General features: G+C 41.9%; 1 protein-coding gene, 1 long non-coding RNA gene and 2 pseudogenes across 3 annotated transcripts; all 4 read left to right on the top strand.

Annotated features, from left to right (window-relative positions):
- Window positions 1-328: 328 nt before the first annotated feature.
- LOC104424804 overlaps window positions 329-11698 on the top strand; it is a 72058-nt pseudogene continuing 60688 nt past the window's right edge.
- On the top strand, window positions 1612-3279 carry LOC120289616. 2 transcript variants are annotated; one of them, XR_005547684.1, is made up of 2 exons: window positions 1612-1878; window positions 2917-3279. It is a non-coding gene; the product is annotated as an uncharacterized LOC120289616 (long non-coding RNA). The 2 variants fall into 2 exon arrangements; XR_005547685.1 differs by lacking the exon at window positions 1612-1878 and adding an exon at window positions 2042-2115.
- LOC104440084 (protein DJ-1 homolog D) lies at window positions 4084-8233 on the top strand. Its single transcript, XM_039304572.1, has 7 exons — window positions 4084-4128; window positions 4569-5009; window positions 6087-6449; window positions 6555-6617; window positions 6746-6809; window positions 6917-7092; window positions 8093-8233. The coding sequence occupies exons 1-7, from the start codon at window positions 4084-4086 to the stop codon at window positions 8231-8233; spliced, it is 1293 nt and encodes a 430-aa protein (XP_039160506.1).
- LOC120290007 lies at window positions 8689-11325 on the top strand (annotated as a pseudogene).

Below are 11698 nucleotides of genomic sequence, written 5' to 3'. Positions count from 1 at the left end.
AAAATAGGTTGTACTAATTCTATATTTATGCATTCAATTTGCAATATCACATCCCTCATAATTTTTTGAGGAATTTCCAAATATTCATGAGTTAAAATCACAATCTGATGCCATTTTTCATAAATTTATTCAATCAATATGGATTGGATTGTTAGCGTTAACTAAATTTTTACGTTAGTATTTTCGGGCTAAAATTAGCTTGGAAGTGGCTATATTAAAATTTTATTAAATAATTGAATTGGCTACATTAAAATTTTATATTAATATTAAATTGACAAAATTGACAAAATTGACAAAATTGAATGTATTTATAATTGAATTTGACATTCGTACGTACTGATTAAGTGATCTTATTTTTTCTTGAGTACGTGTATGGACGCCGAGAAGAGCTGCGCCGCCACCCAGAAACCAAGAGCAGCAGAAGAAGCGCGGACTACAACTCGGGATCGAGAGTTCGCCGTCGCTGCCTTCGCCGGAGAAATCCGCAGAGCGTTCTCGAGCTCGAGCAGAAGAAGCAAATTCCCAAATGGAAGTCGTCTGCCCGATCGACGAGAAGTGCGCCCCTGAAATCGCCGCCCTCCTTCAACCCCCTCCTCCTCGCGAAATCCAGGTAATGCTCCTCTGCCCCTTCAATCGATACTTTTTTGGAACGAGCAAGGTTGTTGCAGTCGTAGAATAGAAGGACCGAGTCAGCTCTTGGCGTCGCTTCGCATTCGCATCTTCGCGATGCGACCGGGGCGTTTTGGGGTCGTGGGCGAGTGTATATAATTAACGAAGTTCCGCAAGTTCGAATCAGTGGACACTTAAAAAGAGTATCGAGTGACGACAGTTCAGCAGATTTTCGCATTTTTCCCTCTGCTTTATTTTCTCCCGCCTTTTCGAGAAAATATTGGGTGGGTTTAACCCAACACGTAGGCGGTGGGTTAAACCACTCAGCGATCGACGCGTGGCTCCACGTAGGCGAGGATGTCAGGCGTTTAAAATTTGCGCGCGCCGCTCGTGGGCCCACCACTCTGACGCTCTCTCCTCTGCTCTCCTCTGCGACATGTCCACTCGTCCTCTCTCTCTTCTCTCTTTCTCTCTTTCTCCGTTCTCCCCGTTCTCCGTTCCGTTTTTGCGAGAGAACAAAATCGCAGGGCTTCTCTCCGAATTGTCTTCCCTCCTCTGCTCTCTCTCCTCCGCTGGTTGCCTGCGACGCCGACGCCCTTTCCACCTCCGCCGACGCCTCTGCTCTCTCTCCTCTGCTGGTTGCCCGCGACGCCGACGCCGACGCTCTCCTCCGCTGGTTGCCCGCGACGCCGACGCCAACGCCTCTGCTCTCTCTCCTCCGCTGGTTGCCCGCGACGCCGACGCCGACGCCTCTGCTCTCTCTCCTCCGCTGGTTGCCCGCGACGCCGACGCCGACGCCTCTGCTCTCTCTCCTCCGCTGGTTGCCTGCGACGCCGATGCCGACGCCGACGCCCTTTCCACCTCCGCTGACGCGTCTGCTCTCCTCCGCTGGTTGCCCACGACGCCGACGCCCCTCCGCCGGTGGCCTCCGTCGCCCCCAACTCCGATGCGGACGCCGACGCCGACGCCGACGCCTCCGCCCCTCCACCTCCGCCTCCCCCGACGCCGTCGCCGACGCCCTTTCGCCTCCCTCTCGCGACCTCTGCTCCGCTCTCTCCCTCTTTCCTCTGCGGAGCGCCCTTGCTGGCTAACCCCGACGCCGACGAACCCTGATCGCGTTTTGGCCTCCCTCTCCGCGAACGAAGGTCGCTCTCTCTCTTTCCTCCGCGAATCGCCCCCTGCTCCTGAACGCGGACGCCGTCGCCTCCCGAAGTCGCCTTCCCAAGCCCCACCGTAGGCACCCCATTGGCGACTCCCGTACGTCCGGAGGTTCGTTTTTTCTTTTTTTTTTTTTGGATTCCACTCAGTAGAATTCATGTTAAGGTTTATAGTCGGATAAGGATGGAGCACATTTGCATTAGGATTCCACTCAGTAGAATTCAGAGGAAGATTCAGAAGGAAGCAGTAGACCTTGTTTTTATTCAATAAGCAAAATCTGTTGGTTTTCTGGACAAAGAACTTGCTGCTAGTGGGTTTACTAGAAAAGAGCAAGATGATATGGACAAGGTATAGTGATTCACGATGATTTGCAAATCGTTAACATTGTGTTGTCCAACTGCTTAATTTGGGGTTAGACCTAGTGGCTGACCATAATTGATTATTCTGGTTCATGCTTGGACCACTTAGGAGTGTGCCTATTTAGTCTTATTCCTTCCATGGATTTTACTCTTTGTCATTCTTGGCTTCTGTCAGCTCCTTTTCTCACGATCATCTTCATTCTCTTGCATCTGAAAGCCAAAATAATATCTGGCCAATTGCCTGCATTGTGGTTCCTGGCTTTGCATGTTTGGTCCTTGATTGGAAGTGGAAGTGGAAGTACTTTGGTAGTATTTTAATTTTTGTTTTCTGCTTTCTTGGAAACGTGTGAATGAAAATGAAAATTCTCTAACGGGATGAAAAATGGGAGTATATGCTTGTATTCCATCAAAGCTGTAAAATAGAATTTTTCTTTTTCCTTCCAAAGATCCGTGCTTTTGTTAGAATGAATAAATACTGGATGCACCAAAATGTCATTTTCAGCTTTGAACTCTTTTTTCATTCATAACATGCTTTCCATTGTCGAAGTTGTAAAATAATTTCCAGTGTCTTTCCAAACGTGTTTTTGAAGCTGCCGCATTCTGAAATGTAAATGAAAACAGCATATACAAATTTTCTGGAACCAATTACATGTTGCCCTGGAGAATTTTGTGCAACTAGTTGGCACATTAATCGAAAGTTCATCCCTAGCGTGTCATTGATTGAGTATTGTAAGTGTGCATTGTCCATGATGCGATATTAACCTTCTCTTATTGGATTCCTTTGATATAGTTCGTCGAAGAAGAAAAGGACCAGGATATATGTTATGATGATGAAGAAGATAGTGCTGGAAGGGATGAAACAATCATGAGTGATGTTGACTCTTTGCAGAAGACCTGCAGAAGTGCTATTTCGCCTATTTGAGAAGTACATGGCCTCTGATTGAGTTGAAAAAAATATACATACTCTGATCATTTTCTAAATGGTCCAAAGTACAATGGGCGTTTTGAAATTTCACTTTCTTAGCGATGCCTGCGTTACATGACATGACTGCCAACCCCGATGGGAATAAAACCTTACTCCTAGTTTTGTTGATTTTCCGCTTGATATTAGCAGACTTTAATGAGACCTGTTATTGTTGAATGATTGATTGAATTCATGTGCCCTGTCAAACTTCGCTTCTCTCTCCTTGGTAGTTATTGTCAACTACATCATATTGAATGTGCTAGATGAGTCCCAGGTACACTAGGTGACAGTGAGAATCTGCTGTTTGAGCATCTACATGTGATCTCATCTCAAGTTCTTGAGAAGAAAGGAAATTCATAAAGCATTTATGATTGTTCTACATCAATGTGAATATTGCAGAGGCGGATGAATTAAATTAGAAATGCTGAGCATGATCTACATCGAGTTGAAAAAGGCTATTACTTGAAGAGCATGTATGTCATTGTATCATAGTCATTAAACTAATGTCCAAAAAGAGTACGTGATAAGTAAGCACTGGTATAAATAGAAAAATATTTCAAGCTACCCATTAAGTTCACATTAAATATTAAAATTAGATGAAGTACAAAAGAAAATAGAAATACCTAACTGAACTAGAAGACAGTCCTGTCAATAGCATGATTTAGAACAAGTCTCTTCATGTTCTCACATGAAATTCAAAGCATTCAAAAAGTGTCCTCTTCATATTTTTGGGTTAAAAAAGAAAAAAGAGAACACTCTTTGCCCTTACAGCATATGTCAACATCTCACAGTCATACTTGTCTTCTTATCATTGGCCTTATACATCTCAGTGTCCATAACTAACTCTCATTGACTAGGAAAATCGTCTAGATACCCGTTCTGCTTCAAGCATTTTGTTAAGTCATTACCTGTATTTTAGTTTCAGCAATCCAAGTCCTTGGACTTCTGTTATCCGTGGAATAATCTACTGTCCAATTGCTGTGAGAACCTGTAATGTATCTATTTCTGTGTGGTAGCCTAGGAATTCAAAGGGATGTTGTATGATTGTCTATTTTCACAAACGCATTCAGTATGGGGACATATCATTGTTACAAAAGATGCGGCGCTTGTTTTGGAAGTAATGTGGATTGCAAGGAGATTATGGACATTTTTATTTTTCTTACACAAGAAAAAATAAATGATGTATTTAAAATATCTTCTCAGTTTACTGAGAACTTTTTAATAATTTCAACATCTATCTATACTAACAATATCAAAATACTCATGTAATTCTTTTCTCATGTGTATATAGAAGAAACCATACTACAACATTTGATAATTTACATATCAGACTTTCAGCCTCATAGATTTCTTTTATTGCTTACATATATCATCTTTAATCTCCATTGAGCTCTTAAAGAGCTGGGACATTGGTTTGTCTTTTCTCAATCTGTAGGCGTTAATTACTCCTTTTGAGCTTTACCTTCTATGCTGTGCAGACTTATTCCGAGTCTCGGGGGCACAATTTTACATTAAATGCCACATTCGCTGAAATCAAATTCAGTGACTATGATGGCCTAGTCATGCCAGGAGGACGAGCTCCGGAGTATCTTGCGATGGATCAATCTGTTGTAGACTTCGTCAGCAAATTTTCTCATGCTGGAAAGCCGATTACCACTATTTGTCATAGCCAATTGATTTTGGCTGCTGCAAATATTGTTAAAGGTTGCAAGTGCACAGCATATCCTACTGTGGGACCTGTACTGATTGCTGCAGGTGCTCACTGGGTTGAACCTGAGAGCCTGTCACACTGTATTACTGATGGCAATCTTGTGACTGGGGTTGCATACCCTGGACATCCTGAGTTCATCCAGTCTTTTGTGAAGGCTTTAGGCAGCAGCATTACTGGGTCGGAAAAACGGATCTTATTTTTATGTGGGGTATGTGTTGAGAATTTACTGAACATTTGGGCAGTAATGGCGTATATGACTTGTGTTCCTGCTTCTATTTCTTTTCAACTGACTAGTAATCCATCTTTTTCTATTTACTTGAGCTTTTGGAGCTGGTTCTCTGCTATGGATCGCTGGATACTTCCGAACTCTCTATATCGGTATTGGAATGTGCTCCAAAAAGTATTGTCTGAAAATGTTTTCAAATAAATTACTCAATTTTTTTTTTTTTTTTTTTTTTTTTTTTCATTTTCCGGTGCATTTTGTTTGGCTGTCAATTAAAGCTTCTAGTTTCTCAAGAGAGTGAGTTATGGACGGCAAAAGTGCAGAGTGATGTCGTTTTGGATTGTAACACATTTTATTGAGCTTATACAGGTTAATTACATAATTGGGATGATTAGTTGAATTTACTTGTGTCCTTGTCTGAACTGGTGGTACAGATGAGTCAGTGGTATTTGAGTTATGGAAGTGAAGTATGGTAATTATGATATATGAAAATATTATTCAAGAGAAATATTTCCTGAAAAGAATTGGTGCTAGCTTGCATTCGATTAGCTCTTTATATTAAAATAGCAGTTGAGCCACTCAGTTAAATCCGCATTTGGTTCCATCTAATTCATGGGTCAATTACCGCCATTCTGTTTTAAACAACATTACAGATCTCTGTTCTAGGTGAGTCTATGATTGTCAGGGTTAGTTGTCACAGGAGGAGTAGTCCTTCCAAGTGGCTGGTTACTCTTAAGCAATTCTAGGTGAAGACTGTCATGGACCCAATACTTATCCTTATCCTTGATGGATGGTTCATTTAACTTATTTTATTTTTCTGCTATTCAACTAATCAAATTCACTTTTCAATCAAAGAATGACTAAATAGGAAAAACGAGTTACATTGCTCATATTGTTGAATTTATACTTTATCTGAAAGGGAGCAAAAGACATTATGAGTAGTTGCGCTTGTGCATGAATTTGGGCGGTTTGTCACGAGCTCGCTTCTACTTAACATGTCACGAGGCCATACAGTTTAAGCGGAGTTTGATAAAACCTTTTTCCCATGGCTTGCTATTATAGGACTACATGGAAGATTATGAGGTATACGTACCTTTTCAGTCTCTTCAAGCTCTAGGGTGCCATGTTGATGCAGTCTGCCCCAAGAAGAAGAGTGGTGACACTTGCCCAACTGCAATTCATGATTTTGAAGGTGACCAGACTTACAACGAGAAACCTGGCCATGATTTTACTCTTACAGCTGACTTTGAGGGTTTGGATGCCTCAAGTTATGATGCCCTTGTCATCCCTGGAGGTCGTGCCCCAGAATATTTGGCCTTGGATGGGAAAGTGATTGCTCTAGTTAAGGATTTCATGGAGGCCAAGAAGCCAGTTGCCTCCGTTTGCCATGGGCAGCAGATTTTGGCTGCTGCTGGTGTTCTCAAGGTTGATTCTGGATAATGGATATTAATAATGGGACAAAACTGTTGATTAGCATGTTATCTGGTAGCAGTTGTAGGAGTTTCTGTATAAATTCATTGGTCTTTTGAGAATGCTCATAATGATCTTGAGGAACTTCTTGTGGTGGCGACTACTTTAACTGCGACTCTTGGCGTATGTGATTGTGAACTTCTCCATATTTCAATCGAACACTAAGGTAGAATGTATCAGAAAAAGTCACGGAGATAGGCACATGTCCCTTATCTGCTATTCAAGTTTAAATGTATAAGGCTTTTCAACAGATTGGTGTGGTATTAAAGTGTGATGAAATGAAATTAGAGCCAGTGGAATATGAGGCCCTGTTGAGTTTTAGCATTTGACATGAAAATTTTCTGAAGTTGAATGGCATTCTGTGTTATTGTATCTTGAGATCATCAGGGTATAACCGGTGTATTCATCGTGATTTGTTGCAGGGAAGAAATGTACAGCATATCCTGCTGTGAAGCTTGACATGGTACTAGCCGGCGCCACATGGTTAGAACCTGATCCAATCGATCGCTACTTCACTGATGGAAACTTGGTCACAGGAGCGGCTTGGCCTGGTCACCCAGAATTCATTTTTCAGTTAATGGCACTACTGGGTATAAAGGTAACCTTTTAGCCGACGTTCGTGCTTGTACATGTATCAAATAAATAGCATGGAGTCTACTTCCGTGCTGGCTATAAGAAGGAAGAATGAGAGAGGTGTGTGTTCTGTGAATCACTTGGAACGGTACATGGCCGTGGATGTTGACAGAGTTTTGCCCTGGGAAGTTTTCTATTATATATGGTCGATTAGTGAATATCACACATTGATTAGTCAATCTCCGCTGATCCAGCATTTTCTATCGTTCATTCACTGCAACCTTTTCTTGGTCTTACTAAGAGGTCATTCCCTGCATCAACAATATAATTGCCTCCTCATGTTATGTATTAGGAAAGGTAGCCTGCATTATCAAATCTGTGTGACTTGGCGATTCATTAGCACTGTGGTTTAGTGTGCATTCTTGTTCGATTGATTCGTGGAGGACAACTGTCATACTGACTAGAGCTCGGTCGATGTACCTACTTCCTTGTTTTACAATGGGTGGGAACTCATGACATTGATTTCGTTTAAATATAACAACCTTCTTTGCTTACAAGGTCACATTTAGAACTGATATTAAACAAAGAAAGATTAACCATCGCACTAAACCTAAGTGGATATTCTCTGCATGAATGTTGGAGTTTTATCGGAGGTATTCGGCATTGTTTTCGTCATCATACTTTCCATCTTCCTTCACATTGGGTCGCCGATTGTCATGAGTTCTCAATGAAAGTGTGACAAGGGACAAAAGGAGTTTCCTTTTGGTTCGATTCTCTCTTTAGTCTTTGTTTGCGAAATGAAGGAAAGTGGATGGAATGAGAGTGGATGCGGAAAACAGAGGATACTGAAACCTGTTAATGCGAAGAAGATCGAGAGAAAACTTTGGACATTGACTGATTTTCTTTCCCTGTCCCTCACTTTTCCTCCTTTTCCTTTTTGAAGAGTTGTGCTGAGTGTTAAGGATATGTGAGCTTTGTGGACAAAACTTTGGCATGTACTGATATCCTGTATTTTTCTATTGCAGTCTGAGGAACGAATGAGGAAAGAGATGGAAAGATTTGATCATGAAAGAAGGAAGGAAGAAGAAAGGTTGATGCGTGAACAGCAGAGAGAGGAGGAGAGATTGCTACGTGAGCAAAGGCGAGAATCAGAGCGACAGGAGTAGTATTTGCAGAAAGAATCTAAGGTAAGTATTTGAGCTTGATATTGCATTTTCACTAGTTAGTTTCTTTTGCTTTATTTGATTGGTTAAGTAGCATCTCTTCTTTTCTCTTTTCTTTACCAACTTCTCTGGTTTTTTTGTTTGGAAGGCGGAGAAAAAGAGACAAAAAGAAGAGCTTCGTCGAGAAAAAGAAGAAGAGAGACGAAAAGCTGCAGTGGAGAAGGCCACTGCTCGCAGAATTGCCAAGGAATCCATGGAGCTTATGGAGGACGAACAGCTGGAGAGATTTGGAATTGGCCGCTGCAAGCAAGGGGTTGCCTTCAAGTCTTTAGAGATAAGGAATTGACCTTTGGCACTGCACGATCAATATGAATAGCAATTTCAACCACTATGCATGTTTGCTCAACATCATACCATAAAGCAAAACTAGAAGAATAATTGAGTTGTGCAATTAGTAAACAAGAGCTAAAGCAGCTTGTCATGCTACTATTGGTAGGATGCACGGGTTTTTTGGATTTTGCCTCCTTAGTTATGTCAATGCTTAAGTTTTATAAGGGACAAAGTGAGTTGCCAACATTTTCTTAAGGCTATACCAATGTTGGTCTTTGACATATGGTTGTTTTGCTTGATGCAGGAAAGTGGCAAAGAAACAAATATGTGGGTGTGTCCCTTGTTGGGAAAACGCTTGCCATTATGGGTTTTGGAAAGGTTGGATCAGAAGTCGCACGTCGTGCCAAAGGTCTTGGTATGCATGTGATTGCACATGACCCTTATGCCCCCGCAGATCAAGCACGCGCAGTGGGCGTGGAACTTGTGGCCTTTGATGAAGCCATAGCAACTGCAGATTTCATTTCATTACACATGCCCCTGACACCTGCTACATCAAAGGTTCTCAATGATGAGACTTTTGCAAAGATGAAGAAAGGAGTTCGAATTGTCAATGTTGCTCATGGAGGAGTGATTGATGAAGAAGCTATTGTGAGGGCATTGGATGCTGGAATTGTTGCTTAGGTATTGCTATCTGATATCTGAAATGTTGAGTTTCCTTCTTGTTGCCTTGGGAGGTGAAGCACATAGTAGCCTTGTTGCAGGCGGCACTTGATGTCTTCACAGAGGAACCACCAGCGAAGGACAGCGAGTTGGTACAACACGAGAGAGTCACGGTGACCCCACACCTTGGAGCCAGTACCACAGAAGCACAGGTTTGTGAACAGTTACAATTTACCCAACTTTAACTTTCTCTATATTATTAGAAAGCATATAAAATGGTCACTTGACATGCCAGGAAGGAGTGGCTATTGAAATTGCTGAAGCTGTCATTGGAGCTCTAAAAGGAGAGTTGGCTGCTACTGCTGTCAATGCGCCGATGGTTCCTGCTGAGGTATCAAGAACTTTTTCTACAACTTGGCTGTTTGGCATCTCTTGGTCTACTTCTAACTTTTTATCCTCCAATCTGTTTCCTCTCAATCTTCAATATATGTGCTCTCAGTATTTGACATATCTTATCATGGCTTGGGCTCTGATGCATAATTGTTGTGATGGAACTTGCTTGATGTGTGATTTGGAGGAGAATGACTATGGGTGCTCTCTAGAAGTTTGATCTTTTTTTGGCAAAGATTTGTTCTGAGGCGATCAATTGCAAATTTCTGATGTGTGTACAATTGTTTAATTTCATTGATGTTTGGCTTTGGCCCAAACCCAGCTTCCTCTTTGTATGAGATGAATAGAGGAAGTGAGATTTTGAGGACCGTAAAATATGCTGGTCCAATTGTTTGATATGTACCGTGGAGGAGAATGATTGTCAGTGCTCAGTAGAAGTTTGATCTTTTCTGGCAAACCTTTTTACTGAGGTGGTTGATTGGAATCATCCGATATGTATACAATTGTTTAATTTCGTTGATGTTTGGCTTTGGCCCAAATCCAGCTTCCTCTCAGTACAAGATGAGCAGAGGAAGTGAGCTTTTGAAGACTGTAAGAGATGCTTCCCTTTGGTCGATTCCTTTAGGAAGTGGGTCAATAATGTGGTGTGATAGACAAGTAACTCTGAATGACTGTAATGACGATTTTGATGCCTGAGGGTGCTTTGTTTAAGATCCAGAAGGCAGAACTTGGCTCAAGATATGCTTGAGTAACATAAATCTTGAGTTCTTTATACATTTCCTTTTTAGCTGCAGGTTCTTACAGAGCTGAAACCATTTGTTGTACTTGCTGAGAAGCTTGGGAGACTGGCCGTTCAATTAGTTGGGGGTGGGAGTGGTGTAAAAACCATAAAAGTGACATATGCTTCTGCAAGAGCACCTGATGATCTCAACACTAGACTACTCCGTGCTATGATTACTAAGGGTATAATTGAACCCATATCCGATGTCTTTGTGAACTTGGTCAATGCAGATTTTACTGCTAAGCAGAGAGGACTGAGAATAACAGAGGAGCGGGTCATCTTAGATGGTTCACCAGAGAGTCCTCTTGAGTATGTCCAGGTTCAGATTGCAAATGTGGAATCAAGATTTGCCAGCGCCATTTCAGATTCTGGGGAGATCACGGTTGAGGGGCGGGTGAAGGATGGGATCCCACATCTCACAAAGGTGGGATCTTTCGAAGTGGATGTGAGCTTGGAGGGAAGCATCATATTGTGCAGGCAAGTTGATCAGCCAGGTATGCTTGGCACAGTAGGAAGCATTTTGGGAGAAGAGAATGTCAATGTCAATTTCATGAGCGTTGGTAGGATTGCACCGCGAAAGCAAAGCCGTGATGGCAATTGGAGTTGATGACCAGCCCAGCAAGGATACTCTGAAGAGGATCGGGGACATCTCTGCAATTGAGGAGTTCGTTTCCTCAAGTTGTAATGTGGGTGTGAGTTATGGTACTACATATGTATGTCTTTCATCATTCATAGCCGTTGAGCATGATTTGCAAGTCTTGCTCTGCGATTTTGGCTGTGACGTTCGTGTTTTGTAGTAGTATTGAGCTAGAGCGGAACAATAATCAAGTGGTGCTGAGAGGAGGTTCTGTACTTTATTATGTTGCTTTTTGCCTGAATCAAATGCTCTTTTCCAATAAATTCATACAAGTTAAGAAGGTGAATACTTTGCCTCGATCTAGGATTCATGTTTCTCCTCCCTCTCCCCCCATAGTTATTTTTTCCCATTAAGTCCTTATAGTGGCTCTCATGATTTTCATGTTTCTCCTCATTTTGATTTTTCAGAATACAATAAGGTAATCATTTATAGACCCAATCCATTGAATGAACATTAACATCCAAAGAATCCCTGGAGTATGCAATAAGGCGGCATTGTCTAATGTCAAGAACAGTAAACAATGGGTAGGAAGACTGTCATGTGTAGTAGCAGAGATTCCACACATGACAACTCCTGGAATTTCTGCTTCGGTATGTTTTGCTTAAGTACAATAATAGTCTTGTTCATGCGGTGGCTTTCATCATGCGGAACCTCATTTCTATCATCAGCC

This window comes from Eucalyptus grandis, chromosome 11, assembly GCF_016545825.1.
Source record: "Eucalyptus grandis isolate ANBG69807.140 chromosome 11, ASM1654582v1, whole genome shotgun sequence".
NCBI classification, from domain to species: domain Eukaryota; kingdom Viridiplantae; phylum Streptophyta; class Magnoliopsida; order Myrtales; family Myrtaceae; genus Eucalyptus; species Eucalyptus grandis.
This window is presented reverse-complemented; position numbering and strand designations above follow the sequence as displayed.

Excerpts from the sequence above, each read along its gene's own strand:
- LOC104440084 (XM_039304572.1), top strand. The coding sequence starts at position 4,084 with ATGTATCTATTTCTGTGTGGTAGCCTAGGAATTCAAAGGGATGTT. Across the intron at positions 6,618-6,745 it reads CTTTAACTGCGACTCTTGGC|ATTGGTGTGGTATTAAAGTG; the intron begins GTATGTGATTGT and ends GCTTTTCAACAG. Across the intron at positions 7,093-8,092 it reads TGGCACTACTGGGTATAAAG|TCTGAGGAACGAATGAGGAA; the intron begins GTAACCTTTTAG and ends TTTCTATTGCAG.